Genomic DNA, 19068 nt, shown 5'->3' with positions numbered 1-19068 from the left:
AATCATGTTTGTCCGGACAAATTTTGTCTAAATAGCATTATTGTATTTGAAAATTGAATTAATCCAATAGGGACTAAATTAACTTTTTCTAAAAAGCAGGAGTACAAAGAAATAAATTGAGCTCTTATGTTATTTGTAAATTTGATGATCTCAATAATAATTAATGATGAATCTGAATAATACTATTAAATGTCAACTGTTCAAATAAAATTCCAGTTGAAAATATCAAATCCAGAACTTAAAAAGTTGAAAATTATAAATTTACGATCTGAATAATTTAGACGACAATCTAAGAATAGAAAGTATTGTTTTGATTTTTTTTAATTAAATTAATGTAAGAATTATAAACATTTTTTCAGTTATTTTTTAAATAATTAGAAAAATCGGAATTCATATATATACTGAATCTTCATCTAATTTTTTTTCCACCCAAAGTATCCAGCTAATTAAAAAAAAATAATGAGTAAGATTAAACTGTAATAAATTCCCTCCAATTCCAAATCCCTAGATCCCAAATACAAAAACCACCCAATCAAAAATCGTCTACTCAAAGTTGACCCTTTACACATACTCACACTCACACTCACAGATGAAGGAAACTCGAGCAATCTGTACGTATTCATACATGAAATCCTCCCCAAATTTACTGCCCTAGCATTTCTGCAGCTCGTTTTATTCGTGATCGGTGCATTTGTTTTCGGAAAATCAAGTCTGGGAGAGTAAAGAGCGCATCAAATGAGCATTAAATTTCGGAGGAATATAAACAAGGATTATTATTACTACCACCGGATTTCGATCGATGTTTAAGGATAATCTAATTGGGTTTGGATTAGCTGTGGGATCGAGCGCGTTTATTGGATCCAGCTTCATCATCAAGAAGAAGGGTTTACTGAGAGCTGGCGCGTTGGGCTCTCGAGCTGGTATGTGTCACTTTGTTCCGATCATTTTTGGGTAATTTGAGTTCGTTTTGTCGTTTCGATTCTTAGGAGAAAGTAGAATTTTTTAGGATATTGTTCTTCTAGAGATGAAAAGGTAGAGTGCTCTTGTAATCAACATTGTGATTATCTTGATCGGATTTTACTGAGTTTAGTTCTAATAGCTTAAAGGGGAAACAAGAGAGACTGATTTTGCAAGCCTTATGTGGTTTCCTGAGCAAGTGGGTAACTTGCCAGCTTCGGAATTATATGTTTCTGGATATAGAAATTTAATGAGGAATATGTACTTGAAAAAGGAAAAGAATGTGCTTCAGTGAAGTACATTGGACTCTAAATGAGACTATAAATCAGAGAATGTATGAGACATTACGAAACGGAGCATACTTTAAGTTTTTATGCCACTCATTCTAGAGCAATGTTCGGGTGAGTGAACTAGCCATGCTGATATTCTTCTCAATGTTCTTCCCCCCGTCAAAGGAAATTTCAGCCATCACTGAAAGGTCTGCACCACGTAGGCATATAGCCTTTAAACCACATGGGAGGGTAAATTGCACTGGCCTTGTGTGATGTGATCAACCTAGTGGTGCATACGTGAAAATTCAAATTTGAGACCCCTGTTTCAAGCACCCATCGCTACATCCACTAGGCCATCCTATTGGGGTCTCATTTTAGTGGTTTTGGTTAGATATAATGATCTTAATTTTTTTTGTTTTCGGAGATAAACTTATACACATTAATGTCTAAAGCTGTTATTTTGTCACAATTTTTTATGATTGTCTATTCCTCAATTGAAGGCTCTGGAGGATATGGATACTTGCTCGAACCACTTTGGTGGATTGGAATGTTTACGAGTAAGGATTGCTTATTTCATATAGACAAAATGATCATGCTGTTTCTATGACTCATACTAAAGTTCTGATTTTCTTAGTGGTCATTGGGGAGTTTGCCAATTTTGTTGCTTATATGTATGCCCCCGCTGTCCTTGTTACACCACTTGGAGCATTAAGTATAATCGTCAGGTTAGCAGGTGTTTTATCCCATCTATATCTAGTTGACAGTAATACTAACAAAAAAATAAACAAGCATTTTTTTCGTTGATAGTGCTGTTTTAGCTCATTTCTTACTGAAAGAGACCTTGAGGAAGTTAGGAATCTTGGGATGCGTTTTATGTATAGTAGGTTCTACAGTTATTGTGCTTCATGCACCTGGTGAACATGCTATCAGCTCAGTCGAAGAAATCTGGGAATTGGCAGTACAGCCAGGTGAGCCTATGTGCTTTAACAGCTGCTGCTTTGATTTTCTTTTTTCTTTCTGTATTGGTGGAACGAGGGTGAAAAAAGAAAAGGAGAAAGGGTATCTGTATACTTTGTATGGTTTCTTGGTCCAGCTTTTCTTTTGTACGTGGCTTCAGCAGTAGCTGTGGTGTTGGCACTTGTGTTGTATTGCGAACCACGCTATGGACAGACAAACATCATGATTTACATCGGAGTTTGTTCTGTAATTGGATCCTTAACTGTAAGTACATGTCCTTGCTTTTGCCTTGTTCATATAAATATCAACACATCCAGGCAAATCATGGTTGATTGAATCTTGTTTCTCCGACTGATTCTATTTCATTGCAGGTCATGAGTGTTAAAGCACTAGGCATCGCTATAAAGCTCACATTGGAGGGCAGTAGCCAGGTAGCCCACTTCAAGTCCTGGGTATTTGCCATGGTGGCAGCTACATGCGTTATTACTCAATTGAACTACTTAAACAAGGTTGGTATGTCCCTTCCTTTGAATTCCAGTATTTTTTTTTCTCATTCATGCACAAGGATATAAATTTTTGTGGCCTGTTCTGTGATCTCGTGACATAACTCTGAATTAGGCTTAGTTTTATGGACAATCATGGCTTATTTCCAGGCTCTGGACACATTTAACACTGCTGTCGTATCTCCAATTTATTATGCCATGTTCACATCACTTACGATTGCTGCCAGTGCCATCATGTTCAAGGTATTTGTAGTGTTGCAGTGTAGTTATTTTTTTGGTTAAAACTCTAAGTAGTTTCTCCTACTCCAGGATTGGTCCGGTCAGAGTGCTAGTAGCATCGTCTCCGTTCTCTGTGGATTTATCACAGTGCTTTCGGGTACCATGGTTTTGCACAATACAAGAGATCCGATGAAACAGCTAACTAGAGGTAATTAGGAATAACTACCACTTTCACCACGTCTACCACCCCCCCCCCCCCCCCCCCCCCCCCCCCCCCCTCCAGCACACTAATTTATGTGAATCATTGCAAGCTAAGCATGTTCAAAGTTTGATGTCCAAAATTTTATCCTGCTTGGTGGGATTGGGTTTTGCAATACACTTAAATAGAATCAGTTGTATCCAAAACTATATAAAAACCCATCAAGGAATCAACCTACGTTTTGCCTTAAATATAAGTAGTTACTCTACCAATTTCTTGATTCCAAATTGACTTCGTTTTCAAATTTGGGACGGGCTCACTTTTCCAATCATTATCGAAAGGTCGGGCATTTTTTTTCTTCAGAAAGCGCATCCTTTGGGCTAGAAAAATGGTATTACCCTTTCTATACTAGGATGGTGATCTCCTATCAGAGCCTAATATTCCGGTTGTGGAGCAGATTGTGTCAGTTATGTTCTGCATGTGATATCTGATTACTAAAAGTCTAGAATGAGAGAATGGCAGCCAGAAAACATCCAATACACAGATTCTTGATATGTTAACACACACTATATTAATTTTCAAGATCCCAAAAGCCTCTAGGAGAAGATATTTGACTACTCTAGCTTGACATCTTGCAGATTATTCCGTGCTTTCTCCACAAATATCTTGGGTAGTCCACGCGAATGGCGAGATATGGAAACAGAAAGACAGTGACGGCCTGCAAAATGAATACGTTGCAATCATCCATCAAGACCATTTCAAGTAAGGGAATATCTTGATCAAGAGTAGCTTCTTCCAGACAATATGAGAATCCAGACTGATGTGGAGAGTGATAGTGATCATCAACGTCGATTTTCTGGTAAGTTCTCGACATCTCTTCACTGATCAATCAAGGCTGCATTGTTTTTTCAGTAGAAACTTTCATAGATATTGATATTTTTCTTAGTTGTCTGGTTAATGAATGTTTTTCTCCTTTCCTGGGGTTGGAGAGGTTGTAAGCTAGTTAGTTGTATAATAACTTGAGCATTTTTTGATCATATATTTGTTGTGTTGATTATTATTCTCAAAAAAGTTTGATCTCCATTGAGATGATTGGATGGTATCTATTTCGTTCCAGTCGAGGAGATCGTGGATGGTAGGATCTTAACTCATAACCTCTTAGTTCTTGTACGAGTAAATTCATATGTAAACTTGTTGACAATATAATCACAAATTCTTCTCAACTATTTTTTCTCATCAAAATTTCCCTCTCCTTATTTTTCTTTTTTGTTGATTCTTTTATAAAAATCGTCAACTTTGATTAATAAAAAGATAGTCAACATGATGTTAAATTAAAGATAACGAAAAGATCTTTAATTTGATATAAAAATTACAAAAAATAAATTTAAAACAAATAAGTTATTATCAATTAAAGTTACAAAATTAATTTTCTCTCTCCCATCTTTTATCTCTCCTTTCTCTTTTCTAATTTCTTTTAATTATACGGTTCATTCTCCATTCATTTTTCATATTTTCTATTTTTTTTATTATAACAATTTAATGCAACTAGAAAAATGAAACTTATATTTATTCATTTTAGAACTCTTTAAATTAAACATAATTTTTTAAGTAAATTTTATATTAATATATATATATATATATATATATATATATATGTATGTATATTAAAATAGATTTTCAAATACGATTTAGATCGATTTAGATTTATCAAATTTTCAGTATGTTTTTATATTTATTTATATTAAGAGGTAATATATAAAAGTGGCCACTTTGATATTGTAAAATTAAATTTTAGCCTATGAAATTAAAAGATTAAAAAATGGCTAGTTTTTGTGTAAAAGTACAAAATTACCCCTAACAATAAAAAATTAAAAAGTAGCCATTTTTCTCACCCTCTCTCTTCTCTCTCTATTGTACACTCATTTTCTCTCTCTTCTCTCTCTCTCTTCTCTCCCTCTCCGGCACTCCCTCTCCCTCTCGTCCTCGCCGCCGCTCCACAGTCGCCGGTCACCGCCTCCGCCGCACAGCGAACCACCACCACCGCGACGCACAGCGACAGCGGATCTCTGGAGGCGCGCGGTGGAGGATTTCGACGATTTTTCTCTCCCTCTCTCTTCTTTCCCTCTCCGGCTCTTCCTCTCCCTCTCGTCCTCGCCGCCGCTCCACAGTCGCCGGCCACCGCTTCCGCCTCCGCCGCACAGCGAACCACCACCACCGCGACGCACAGCGGCAACGGATCTCTGGAGGCGGTGGAGGATTTCGATGATTTTTCTGTCCCTCTCTCTTCTCTCCCTCTCCGGCTCTCCCTCTCGTCCTCGCCGCCGCTCCACAGTCGCCGGCCACCGCCTCCGCCTCCGCCACACAGCGAACCACCACCACTGCGACGCACAGCGGCAGCGGATCTGTGGAGGCGGTGGTGGATTTCGACGATCTCTCTCTCTCTAGGGTTTCGTTTGGTCCTCTTCCTCTCTAAGAGGTCGTTTCTTCTTCACCGAAGATTTTTCCAGCGTCCGAGGAGGATTGAAGAATTTCCAGCGTTCGACAAATGTGTTCAAAGCTGTAAATAGGCACATCATTGAAGAATTTCGATCTACTTTTCCTTCACAATTTTTGTCGAGATTTTTGTTTTTAGCTTGATGAATGAGAAATAGATGTGAAAAAACAGAGGAAATTTATTTCACTGATGTATAGTCGATTGATGGTAGATTGAGTTGTTGTATTTTGGCGTTGTACACCAATTTGATTGAGTTGTATAATTATTTTTTTAATGTTCTTAAATTCACAACCAAATTTATGAATTCACAATTTAATGTTCTTGAATTCACGACCACATTTATGAATTCACAACTAGATTTAAGAATTCACAACCAGGTCGATGAATTCACAACTAGCTCGATGAATTCACAACTTAATATTCTTGAATTTACAACCAAATCTATAAATTCACAATCAAAATAAATTACAGTTTTAATTGTGAATTCAAACTTTAAAAACTCAAATTCACAACTATTTGAATTCACAACCAAAATAAATTATAGTTGTGAATTAAATTCTGATTGTGAATTTTACTGGTTGTGAGTTCCAACCAAAAAATTCTTGCTATGTATTAAATTTTGGTTGTAAATACACAACCAAAAAATTCTTGTTGTGAATTCGACTGTTTAGGGTTTAGGGTTTAGGGTTTAGGGTTTAGGGTTTAGAGTTTAGGGTTTAGTTTTTAGGGTTTAGGGTTCAGTTCAGTTTTAGTTTCAGTTCAGTTTCAGTTCAGTTGTGAATTCACAACTAGGGTTTAGGTTTAGGGTTTAGTGTTTCAGTTCAGTTCAGTTGTGAATTCACAATCGTAACAATTCACAACTAGGGTTTAGGGTTTAGATTGGGTTTAGGGTTTAGGTTTTAGGGTTTAGGGTTTAGTTTTTAGGGTTTAGGGTTCAGTTCAGTTCAGTTTCAGTTCAGTTGTGAATTCACAACTAGGGTTTATGTTTAGGGTTTAGTGTTTCAGTTTAGTTCAGTTGTGAATTCACAATCGTAACAATTCACAACTAGGGTTTAGGTTTAAGGTTTAGGTTTTAGAGTTTAGGGTTTAGTTTTTAGGGTTTAGGGTTCAGTTCAGTTCAGTTCAGTTGTGAATTCACAACTAGGGTTTAGGTTTAGGGTTTAGGGTTTCAGTTCAGTTGTGAATTTAATGTTTCAGTTCAATTCAGTTCAGTTTCAGTTAAGTTTCAGTTCAGTTGTGAATTTAGTGTTTCAGTTCAGTTGTGAATTCACAGTCGTAACAATTCACAACTAGGGTTTGGTTTAGGGTTTCAGTTTAGTTGTGAATTTAATGTTTATGTTCAGTTTAGTTTCAGTTCAGTTGTGAATTTAGTGTTTCAGTTCAGTTGTGAATTCACAATCGTAACAATTCACAACTAGGGTTTAGGTTTAGGTTTAGGGTTTAGGGTTTAGGGTTTCAGTTTAGTTGTGAATTTAATGTTTCAGTTCAATTTAGTTTCAGTTCAATTCAGTTGTGAATTTAGTGTTTCAGTTCAGTTGTGAATTCACAATCGTAATAATTCACAACCAGGTCGATGAATTCACAACTTAATGTTCTTGAATTCACAACTAGCTCGATGAATTCACAACTTAATATTCTTAAATTTACAACCAAATCTATAAATTCACAATCAAAATAAATTACAGTTTTAATTGTGAATTCAAACTTTAAAAACTCAAATTCACAACTAGTTGAATTAACAACCAAAATAAATTCTAGTTGTGAATTAAATTCAGGTTGTGAATTCGACTGATTGTGAATTCACAACCAACATAAATCTGGTTGTGAATTAAATTTTGGTTGTGAATTCGTTTGTTGTGAATTCACAACCAAAAAATTCTAGTTGTGAATTAATTTTTGGTTGTGAATTCGACTGGTTGTGAATTAAATTTTGGCTGTGAATTCGACTAGTTGTGAATTCACAAACAAAAATTTCTGGTTGTGAATTCGACTGGTTGTGAATTCTCAATTCACAACCAGTGTGAATTCACAACCAAAATTTGGTTGTGAATTCACACTGGTTGTGAATTGCGAGATTTTTAAAAGGGGTGATGTAAAGTAGTCATTTTCTAATTTTTAATGTGGAAGGGTATTTTGGTAACAGTGGCCATTTTTTAATATTTTTATCTTAGTGGACAATTTTTAATTTTATAATATGAAAGTGGCCATTTTAAAAATCCACTCTTATATTAATATATTTATTATTATTATTTTTAATTGAATTTAATATTAGATTGACAATTACTTATTTATGAAGCGAAAAAAAAAATGATTAGTTGAAAAATCATTAATTGGAGAATCATTATTGATTCTCTTTAAAATATAAAATAAAAGTAAATTGAAAAGTTTAATTTTGTAGTAGCATGTCTATTCAAATTTACTTAAATCATAGAGTTAATATATAAAAGTGTCCACTTTCATAATGTAAAATTAAAATTTAGTCTATGAAAAAAAAACTTAAAAAAATGGCCAGTTTTTTAGCTAAAAGACGGAAATACCCCTCCCTCAAAAATTAAAAATTCTCGCTCTCTCGCTGTACTCTCTCTCTCTCTCCTCCCCTCTCCCTCTTCCTCTCGCCGCACCGCCGCCACTCAATCTCCGGTAATTTTGTGATGTTGTGAGGAATTGATTTTGTGATGTTGGATTGAGAGTAAAAGGAAAAGGTTGTGGTCTGTTGGGGAAGAAAGAGGGAAACTTAGGGGTTTGGGATGTTGAGCTTGAAGTGGAGGCACCGCCGGGGTTCAGAGGTGAGAAGGAGCGACGGCAGTGGCGGTCTGTGACTGTTGACGCCGGGAATCGAAATTGGAGGCGGCAATTTTCGATCTAGGGCTGAGTGTTGAAAGAGAGATAGGAGAGAGATTTGGGGGAGTTGCGATGGCAGCAGCTCCGCCGCTGCTCGCCGAAAAATCTGAGAGAATGGGGGAAGGCGGTGGCAATTGGATGTGTGAGTCGTGAGAGGGTAGAATCTGCAGCAGTATGGGTAAAGGTTCCTCTTTTCGATTCTCTCTCTCCCGCGTCTGGTGCTCTCTCTCTCTCTCTCTCTCTCTCTCTATTCTGTTTCAGAGTTGAATTTGGCGGCGAGGTGACATCGGAGACGTGGAAGTCGTCGAGGTGGTAGCCGGTGAAACAGTTGAGAAACTAATCAGTTATTGCAAATTGAAATTGAGAAACTCATCAGATATTGCGGTATTTGCTGCAACAAGTGCAAATGCATTCCTTCTGGAACCTACGGAAAGAATTCAGAATGCTATGCTATAGAGATATGGTTAACACCAAGCGACAATCCAAGTGCTTTTAATTATTTTTTCAACTTCTCCTTTTGAAATTGTTGTTATAAAATATCATAATCAAGTGCGACACTATCATTTGTGAGGAATTGATATTCTCAGCACGAGGAATTGATTTTGTGATGTTGGATTGAGAGTTGGAGTTGTTGAAGACCCCGATGAGTTGGTGGCGCCGCGAGAGGTTGAGGGGGAGAAATTGAATTTTTTAGGCTTATAAAGTTTAGAATTATGATGTTTTTGAATTCACAACTTAATGTTCTTCAATTCATAATCAGATCTATGAATTTACAACCAGATCTATAAATTCACAATTTAATATTTTGTTAAATTCACAATTAGATCTATGAATTCACAATCAATTTCGATGAATCCACAACTTAATATTTTTGAATTAAACTAGCTCGATGAATTCACAACTTAATTATATTCTTGAATTCACAACCAGATCTATGAATTCACAACTGAAATTCGAATTCACAACCAAAATAAATTCTAGTTTTAGTTGTGAATTCAAACTTTAAAAACTCAAATTCACAACTACATGAATTCACAATCAAAATAAATTCTGATTGTCAATTCAATTGGTTGTGAATTCACAACTAAAAAATTCTAGTTGTGAATTAAATTTTGGCTGTGAATTTCACTAGTTGTGAATTCACAAACAAAAAATTCTGGTTGTGAATTCGACTGGTTGTGAATTCTCAATTCACAACCAAAAAATTTTGGTTGTGAATTCACACTAGTTGTGAATTGCGGAATTTTTTAAAGGGGTGATGTAAAGTGGCCATTTTTTTAATTTTTAATGTGGAAGGGTATTTTGGTAACAGTGGTCATTTTTTAATATTTTTATCTTAGTGGACAATTTTTAATTTTACAATATGAAAGTGGCCATTTTAAAAATCCACTCTAAATCATATACTCCACATTTTATTTTTTAAAATGAATTGACACATTCAACCCTTTATTTTTTTAGCTAGCCCATTGATAAAAAAATATTTATCGGTAAAATACACAAATATAAATTTTGATGCATATAAAAATAATTATTGTCATGTTTATTCAAATTACATGGCATGCATGCACTTGCGACTCACCGATGAAACTATTTTTCAGATTTATATTTACATTTATTTATATTTAAATTATAGTATATATTTAATATGCATATTTATTTAAAATATCGTTCAGTTTCGATATTGATCGTGTATCGCACGAGTGGGCGTGTGCTAGTATATTCTAATAGGAAGTGTCTTTAAGCATAATAATAGTCCATACCACATGGATGTCCACACAGGAAAACTCGTTCAATATAACTACTCTTTATTTTTATTTGAGAAAATAGCGTCAAAATTCATAAAGTTTGGTGCGATTCTCGTTTTTCTTCTAACCTAAAAATCTTGCATCAAAATCCATGAACTTGATGCTCGGAAATCCACGTAGGTTTAATTTTCCGGTGAATTGAACGACTGTGTTTAAGTCATAACATTAAACGTCGCCGTTTTATATTTTGTTTGGGGATTAAATGAAATTGAACTGAAATCCCTCTTCAAATTAGGGTTCCTCACCAAAAGAATATCAAAAACACTCTCAGATTTGAATACGAAGTATTGCCAAAACACTCAGCCTCGAAGCTGAGAACAACCGAAAGTGCGTTGGCAATGGAATAGGAGGAGCGGTGCAAGTTCGGCGGCTGAGAGATGACTGGAAAGAAAGGGCGGCATGTTGAGGACAATGGAAGATGTATGTGATAGTGTTGATCGCTGCTCTAAATTGTTGCAGAGTTTTCGACGAATTCGTTCTCGTTTCCAACCCAACGAGCGTTTGGTCCGGCGTCGGAGAATTGTTAAGGTCAAGGGAAAAATGAGAATCGTGCCAAACTTTAGATATTTTGACGCTATTAAGTTATTTAATTTAGACTCAAAACGACGCCGTTTAACTTCTAATTAATCTACTCAACATAAGTGTGCCACGTCATCTAATTAATAACTGAAAAACATCACTAAAGGAAAAACGAGAATCAGAGCAATGGTCATGGATTTTAACGCGAGATTTTTAGGTCAGGAGAAAAACGAAAATCACACCAAACTTCAGAGATTTTGACGCTATTTGCCCTTTTTATTTTTATAGATCTTGATTGAAGTCATTTAATTCTATATTTTAATTTTATTTTGGGGTGGGTTCTCCAATTACATAGTCCAATTATTATCGTTGGTGACGATTATACACAAAGTCGTCGCTTTAGGTGGCGACTTCTACTTTTTAATACTTTTAAATACGAAAAGAAATCAGCAGATGGCTACTGCGTTTTCACAAGTACATATTTTTTATATAAAAAAATATGATTATGTCGTACTCATAAGGCGACTTTGCTTTGTAAATTGCCATATGATGTTCAATATCTACCCATTTCTAAAATTAATACATCTATAATGATTATAAAATGGTTACCACTTTAGATATCAAAATTTTTATGAATTAACTAGTATTTTTTTGGGAGTAAATAAATTAAATAAAGTGGTGATAAAGTTTTCTATTCGAGACCTGCAAAACAAGAAGTTTTGAAAATTAATAATAGGACATTAATTTAGAAATTCCTACCAAACTATGACCAAGTTTGAAGTTATGGTACCAAATCTTTTATTGTATTTCACCAAGTTAACTAAGATTTTGGTCAACTTTTCATATTATAAAGCTGTATTCAATCTTCATTTCTTTGATATATATACCCTACTTTACTGTTAATTGAAATTAACACTTTGTGCCTCAAAACATAAAATAAACGCACACTTTTTAAAATTTGTTTGATTAAGCTGACAAGACTACAGTAGGTAAGTTATTATCAAATATATTGTTCTTAATAAATGCTAAATAAAAGGAGGTTATTATTATTATTTTTTTGATAAATTGCATTAGTAAATAAAGAAATTCAAAGACCGCGTGACTAAGGACTCGAACCCAGAACCTCAAGTCTTAGACATTAACCACCTACCGCTAAGCTAATGAGACTCTTTATATCACGAAGTATAGCTAACAAAGTAACTCTGAGTTTTGTGTTTATTTTTCTATTTTTCTTTTTCTGTCAATGCTATACACTCGTTGACTAACGAATGTAAGTATATAATCTATTATAAATATTCAAACTTTACATTATTTGTAAAAAAATATCCAGATTAATAGATAAAAATAGTATATACTATATTAGAATGAATTCGAGTCCACCGTCGTACGGTCTTTAAATTTCTCTATTTACTTGTGTAATTTATCGAAAAAAGAAATTATTAGAATGAATTGAAATTTTAAAATATCGTAAAACTCTTGACATTTTCTATAATCTGAATTAACTTCCTTGGTTCATATCCAATTGAAGCAATTCTGATAATTAAGATAAAAATATTTATTCAGGTATATTTTAAATTTGAATTAAATAGTAAACGCCCTTGACCGGCATCAGGATTCGAGTGGGAATACGATTCCACATATTTAAATTCTTTACAACTTAGTGGTTCATTAAAAAAATTAAAGCGTGACATGCATATAAGCATAGTATTCATCCGCTTGTTGCCCTGCATTTACAAAAAAGAAGCAACAAAGGATCACATTTTTGCTAATGGAGAATCATACTTTGCTTCAAATAATCGCATCTTTTGCTTTAGCATCGATTCTCGCACTACTTTTCCGGCTGTACGGAGCCATAGTGGCGGCGCCGCGGCGGCTGCGGCGAGTTCTGAGGCAGCAAGGCGTCGGAGGGCCGCCCCCATCTTTTCTACTCGGTAACCTCTCAGACATCAAAAAATCACGAACTTCCGCCGAGGCTGCCGCCGCCGTTGCCGCCGCTGTCGCATCACCGGCTTCTCATAACTGTGGAGCTATTTTATTTGCCGTTTTTAATGAATGGAGGCGGCAATACGGTTGAGTATAATATTATTCATTATCACAAAATTATCTTGCTTTTATCTATTATTCCAATTTTAATTATGTGTTAGTACGTTTGATAGTGCATATGTAAAAATAATCACTTATATAAAAATATGTGAAAAATACCTAATTTTAAGTAAGGGAACAAAGAAACTCTTGAAAATCCACTAATTGGTCGACCGGGTAGTGGATTTTGTTTCCCTCGCTTAAAAATAAATAGTTTTAACATGTTAATTTTTATGGAAATGCGTTTATATATATGCAATATAAATTGTGGGTATTTTAAATTTGGGTTAATCATATTTTGTTTTAACTTTCCGCGTTTTTTGAGAAAATATCCCAAGCTTTCGTTTTTTATTAAAACTCCCAAAACTTCAATGTTTCTTAAACATTTCACTATACAAAATTCAGCGATAAAATGATGAGTCACCTCTGTCAGATTCTTAAATGGAACAACGTCATTTTTAAATAAAAATAAAAGTTAATATTTTCTAAAATTGGAAAATACAAAATATGATTAACCCTTTAATTATTTTGTCTGAATCATGCATATATGGGTTTTGATTAAACAGGTGATATGTATACGTTTTCGCTGGGAAATAAACCAATACTAGTTGTGAACAAATATGATGTAATAAAAGAGGTGGTTACATGCATATCCCACGATTTGGCGAAACCTTATTCCGGATTAGATTTGGAATCTTTGTTTGGCAACGGCATTGTCACATCAAACGGCCAAATTTGGGCTCATCAGAGGAAGATTCTTGCTCCTCAACTGTTCACTGACAAAGTCAAGGTATATTAATTTCTCTAATTTTCATTTTACAATTAAGAATTTCAATAAGCAAAATGGGTCGATTTCCTTGATTCATGTAGGCAATGACAAATTTGATTGAAGAATCAGCATTGATGTTGATAGAATCATGGAAGGATGTGATAGATGGTGAAGGTGGTGAAGCAGATATCAAAATTGATGACTACTTACAAAAATTCTCTGGAGAAGTGATTTCAAGAGCTTGTTTTGGAAGCAGCTATGCTGAAGGAGAACAACTTTTTCAAAAACTTGCAGCTCTTCAAAAAGTTACAACCAAGAAAGGATTCTCTCTAGGCATTCCTGGCATGGGGTAATATTTTAGTATTTATTTATTTATTTATTTATTATTTTATTTTTTTTTTAAATTTTTGGTACCTCTATCTTCTTTGAATTTTAATGTCTCACAATTAATGTGTTTTGATTAATCAGATATATTCCCACAAAGCACAATAGGAGATCATGGGAGTTGCAGGGAGATGTGAGAGAATTGATCTTGAAGTTATTAAAACAAAAAAAAGAAGCAAACTTAGAGAAAAATATGCTTGGAGTGATTCTTGAAGGGGCTCAAAGCAGTAATAACTCAAGCTTAGATACAATCGACAAATTCACCATTGATAACTGCAAAAGCATTTATTTTGCTGGATCCGAATCTACTGCAACTACAGCATCTTGGTGCCTTATGTTATTAGCTGCAAATCAAGAATGGCAGCAACGCGTGAGAGAGGAAGTTGTTCGAGTCTGCAGAGGAAAAACTATAGATTCTGATTCTCTTAGAGATATGAAACAGGTACATATCATCACCTTTTTTCAATTCTATTCTACACCGATCCCTTCCCCGATTCTTTTGGGTATCACCTCGGGTCGGGTAATACTCGATATCTCTATAGGCTTTGATTTTTGCACCAGGGTGAGATTCAATGTTCCACAATTTTACGTGTACTAACTACTATGTCTCACTATTGTATATATTATTTTAATGCTAATATTTTTTATAAAAATAAAATTTATTATAATAATATGCATTATACTTAATTTTTAATTCAAAAAATTAAAATTATATATATATACACACACACACACATACATATATACCATAACTTTGAATTTATCAATCTATCAGCTAATAAAAGTAAAATTAAATGATAAAAATAATTATATATCCTAATTAAATGGGATAAATCCTAGTTAATAATTATAAAATTAAACTAAGCTACAAAGTTGAAATAAAAAAAAATTATATAAAAAAATAAATAAAAATTGAAAGTGAAACACAAAATGAAACCTAAAATATGGTATTGAGTCTCCAACCTCCATAGATAAGTAAAATTTTCCACATTGACTAGGGTTGTTGCGAATTTAATGTGGAAATACATGTGTAAAAATGTTTTGTTTTTTCTTTTAAATTTCAAAAGGTAAGTAGCTAGGAGAATCATACCTATTCTATAATACAAATGTGTACTTTTACTAATTTTGAACACTATTGTGATTTATTTTATTTTTTAAGGATATATTAGTAATTCAGTTCATTTGTATAATATATTCATGCGATATAAAATTTAATACAAATAACGTCTATCGTATAAAATTATTTCAGTATAAATTCACTATGAAATATTATGAATTAAAAAAAAAAAGAATTTTCACCACCTACGTAGTTCGAATCTTGAATCATGATTTTGTTCAATAAAATACGGTAGATCTTTACGATTTAAAAGATGAAAATAATTATTATTTTATTCGATAAATACCCGCAGAACTCATTTGAAACCACACACACATATATATTATTGATATAGGGACTGACTAAAATAAAAACACATTTTAAAATATTAAATAAGAACCATTTTCAGGACCGTGAATTCATCCAATAAGGTGTAATTATCTTAATTGTGAATATTAAATTTTTGGCTACTTATTGGATTCAAACTTAGGACCATGAATTCATTCAATAAGGTGATGAATAGATCTTGATGATCCAAAGGCTTAGAATGATTCCTATTTTATATTTTAAGAGGTATTTTTATTTTAGTCCACCTCTATATATATATATATATTCCATGGGTTTTGCTAGTTCTTAACTTCCTATAGAATCGAATAAACTAATGCTTCTTCTTTTTTCTTTTTTTTTTGTAACAAATTGAATTTAGAAAAACACATTTACACCGATCTTTAAGATGTGCATGAAAATCGACCAATAACTACTTTAAATGTTATATTTTTTCTTTGTTATAGTTGACGATGGTGATCAATGAATCACTAAGGCTCTACCCTGCAGTGCCTGTTATGGCAAGAGAGGCACTAAAGGAGCTCGAATTTGCCGGTACTCGTATTCCAAAGGGTGTTACTATATGGATATTGGTAATAGCTTTGCACACAGATCCAAACATATGGGGGCCAGATTCTTACCAATTTAAACCAGAGAGGTTCGCCAACGGTACAAGCGGCGCGTGCAAACTACCACATTTGTTCATGCCATTTGGGTTCGGGCCAAGGATATGCTTAGGGCTGAACCTAGCCATGGTTGAGCTCAAGATACTTCTTGCTCATATATTGTCCAACTTCTCTATCTCTCTCTCTCCAAAATATGTTCATTCTCCGTCGATGAATCTAGTTCTTGAGCCAAGAAATGGGGTCCATCTCGTGATTAAAAGGTTGGATCGCCATGTTGCTGCTTCTTGATATTCACAATATTGTCACGTGACAATGTGCTTCATTTCAAATTCTTGTTATGTGCCAATAAATGACATTTTAATTTATTTTTGTTGTTGTTAAACAAATAATCATAAATATCGTGTGATGGTGGACTTAAACTTGAAACCTTTAGCCTCAGACATTGACCATTCTAACACTAGATCAACACATCATACAAAATTATTTTTAAATCTTTTATGTAAAATTGTGTGAAGGATAAAAATGTGTAGGATAATATCTTACATTATATATTATATTTAGGGCTAATTGCCTGTAAATCTCTAACGTTTACACGGAATTGATTTTTGCACCTATTTTTATTTTTCTACTTTTAAATACCTAACCTTTTGTTTTTGTCTCAAATTTATCCGATGACCGGTTTTTGCTTACGCCGGCGCCGGAAATGCTACTGTGGTAGCCGAAATTGATGAGGTGGCAGCCGGAATTGGCACCTAAAACATATTTTTTACATGTGGCAAAAAAATAAAAAAATAAATTTCCAAATCACATCATTATCTTCCTCAAACCCTTATCCTCCCTCTACCAACCCGCCGCCGCCTCCCCCCTACCAGCACCACCGGCGCGGCCCCCTTCCCTCCCCTAACCTGCCGCCGCCACCACCGGCGTCTGCATCATCAAAAATTCGAAACCCTAGATTCCCAATTCATCTCGATTTCCACGAGTTCAATGGAAAATTCCTCTCTGAAGACTCATCCTCTCTCAAGCCCGTCAGCCCACCACCACCACCATATTACGTCAGCCCTTCCCACTACTAGCACCAAATTTCGTCATCAAATTCCCAGTAAACATTTGAGAAACCGTGCAATTTTGCAATCTCATAAACCATGCAACTTTGCAATTTTGGCTGTGGGAATTTCAGGGGTTTATGAAAATCAGTAGAGGGAGAGGCAACTGCTCCCCGACAGAACTCCAACGGCGGTGGAGATGTTGCCTGAGAAGGGGGGTGCGTGAGACAAGGGTGAAGTCAAATCCTCCGAGCACGATGAAATTGAGAACGAGAAAAAGGTCTCCACCACCGCCTGGGAGGGGAGGGCCGACGCGAGTTTGGAAAGGGGGAAGGGGAGGGGAAAGTGGCCGCGCTGAGGTGGGGGGAGAGAGAGGGCTGAAGCAGGTCTGAAAAGAGGGAGGGGAAAGGCGACACCGCGATTGGAGAGTTGAAGGTCGGCGGGCACTGGTGGTGGTGGCGGTGGGTGGCGGCACTGGCGGTGGTAGAGGTGGCAGGGGGCGCGCCGGGTGGTGGGGGAAAGGGGGAAAAGACGATGGGGGAGGGGAGATTTTCTTTTTCTTTTTTTCCACATGTTTTTTTATTTTAATTTTTTTCAGATATTTTTTCCACATGTCACAAAAGTGCCACCATGTTAATTTTTGACTGCCACCTCATCAGTTCCAGCTGCCACAGTGGCATTTCTGGCACCGGCGTAAGAAAAAATCGATCATCGGACAAATTTGAGACAAAAACGACAGGTTAGGTATTTAAAAGTAGAAAAATAAAAATAGGTGCAAAAACCAATTCCGTGTAAACGTTAGGGATTTACAGGCAATTAGACCTTATATTTAAATATTTTAATTGTGTTGGGATAAAATTAATCCATACCTAAAAATTGAGACCTTTTGCTGTTTTGGTTAGGTTGGGACAATTTTTTTTAGTGAAAAATACTCCCTCCGTGCCATTAGAAATGTTTCATTACTTTTGGACACGAATATTAAGAAATGTGTAGAAATTAAATAAAGTAGGTTGGTGAAAATTATTTAAATATTAGGTATAGAAAGAGAATATATTGCCAAAAATGGAATGAGACATTTGTAATGCGACATCACATTATGGAAAGTGAGACATTTTTTGTTGAGTATGCTTGCATTTGTTGGGAGTACACGTAAGTTGTGCATGAGAGTGCATGTATAGGAGCAGAGCCTACATAACTAATTTTACTGCTATTGTTAGCTCAGTTCTTATCGGTCGTTGATCATGTGTTAGTTTTAGATTTGTGTATATCTCTAGGGTGCGTTTATGTATTCTGCAGTGTCACATGTCATATGTATGCGATTTCATTCCAAGATAGATAGTGAAGAATACACAATTGTATAGTGGTGAGAGATGCTAAGCGTTGCAAAAGGGGTTGAGCTTGAAGCATAATCTTTGTATTGTGTGTGTGTTGATAACAATAAAGGGATCTATTTCATATTTTCATCTGTCGTGGACGTAGGTAAGAAATTACCGAACCACGTAAATCTGTCGTGTCTTCTCAAATTTGTATTAGCTTTGTTGATTGCTCTTCGCGATCCAAATTGTGCGCTCAATTTTCTTCACAATTTGGCGCTATCTGTGGGAACCAGAGTTCAAGAAAGGGAATCGATCTCACGGCCGATTTCTCATCGGAGTTCATCGAAGTTTTTTCTGATCAGAGAAGTTCAAATCTGGAGATATGAGTTCGGCAAGATTTGAGGCTGAAAAGTTCAATGGGAAGAACGATTTCTCCCTTTGGTAAATCAAGATGCATGTTCTTATGGCGCAGCAAGGGCTTGATGATGCATTATTATCAACTCAAGATTTAACAAAAGGGGGAGATCTCAACAAGGAAGAAAGATCAAAGATGGAACAGATTGATCGAAAAGCCCATAACACTATAATGTTGTGTTTGGGCGACAAGGTTCTAAGGGAAGTAGCCAAAGAAAAGACTGTTGCTGGTGTGTGGGAGAAGC

The 19068-nt window shown here is 35.1% G+C and overlaps 2 protein-coding genes across 3 annotated transcripts; both read left to right on the top strand.

The window, feature by feature from the left end:
- The first annotated feature begins 503 nt into the window (after window positions 1-503).
- LOC131006451 (probable magnesium transporter NIPA6) lies at window positions 504-4333 on the top strand. The gene is made up of 10 exons (XM_057933610.1): window positions 504-920; window positions 1730-1786; window positions 1864-1954; window positions 2037-2197; window positions 2323-2450; window positions 2558-2695; window positions 2840-2932; window positions 2999-3116; window positions 3746-3869; window positions 3907-4333. Exons 1-10 carry the CDS (start codon window positions 800-802, stop codon window positions 3926-3928), a joined length of 1053 nt encoding a protein of 350 aa, XP_057789593.1. The 5' UTR covers window positions 504-799; the 3' UTR covers window positions 3929-4333.
- An 8110-nt stretch (window positions 4334-12443) lies between these two features.
- LOC131014879 (cytochrome P450 714C2-like) lies at window positions 12444-16473 on the top strand. Of its 2 annotated transcripts, none has more exons than XM_057943013.1 (5): window positions 12444-12835; window positions 13415-13638; window positions 13719-13966; window positions 14086-14443; window positions 15889-16473. In XM_057943013.1, exons 1-5 carry the CDS (start codon window positions 12535-12537, stop codon window positions 16333-16335), a joined length of 1578 nt encoding a protein of 525 aa, XP_057798996.1. In that variant the 5' UTR covers window positions 12444-12534; the 3' UTR covers window positions 16336-16473. The 2 variants fall into 2 exon arrangements, with proteins under 2 accessions (XP_057798996.1, XP_057799001.1); XM_057943018.1 differs by having other exon boundaries at window positions 12487-12840.
- Window positions 16474-19068: the final 2595 nt, after the last annotated feature.

The sequence above is a fragment of the Salvia miltiorrhiza genome, chromosome 1, assembly GCF_028751815.1.
Source record: "Salvia miltiorrhiza cultivar Shanhuang (shh) chromosome 1, IMPLAD_Smil_shh, whole genome shotgun sequence".
NCBI lineage: Eukaryota > Viridiplantae > Streptophyta > Magnoliopsida > Lamiales > Lamiaceae > Salvia > Salvia miltiorrhiza.
Note: the sequence above shows the minus strand (reverse complement) of the source record. Positions and strands in the feature narration are given on the sequence as shown.

Bases quoted from the DNA above. Each gene is read 5' to 3' on its own strand.
- LOC131006451 (XM_057933610.1), top strand. From the start codon at position 800: ATGTTTAAGGATAATCTAATTGGGTTTGGATTAGCTGTGGGATCGAGC. The intron at 2,696-2,839 runs GTTGGTATGTCC...GCTTATTTCCAG, and splicing joins AATTGAACTACTTAAACAAG to GCTCTGGACACATTTAACAC. The intron at 2,933-2,998 runs GTATTTGTAGTG...CTCCTACTCCAG, and splicing joins CCAGTGCCATCATGTTCAAG to GATTGGTCCGGTCAGAGTGC.
- LOC131014879 (XM_057943013.1), top strand. From the start codon at position 12,535: ATGGAGAATCATACTTTGCTTCAAATAATCGCATCTTTTGCTTTAGCA. The intron at 12,836-13,414 runs GTTGAGTATAAT...TTGATTAAACAG, and splicing joins TGAATGGAGGCGGCAATACG to GTGATATGTATACGTTTTCG. The intron at 13,639-13,718 runs GTATATTAATTT...TGATTCATGTAG, and splicing joins TGTTCACTGACAAAGTCAAG to GCAATGACAAATTTGATTGA.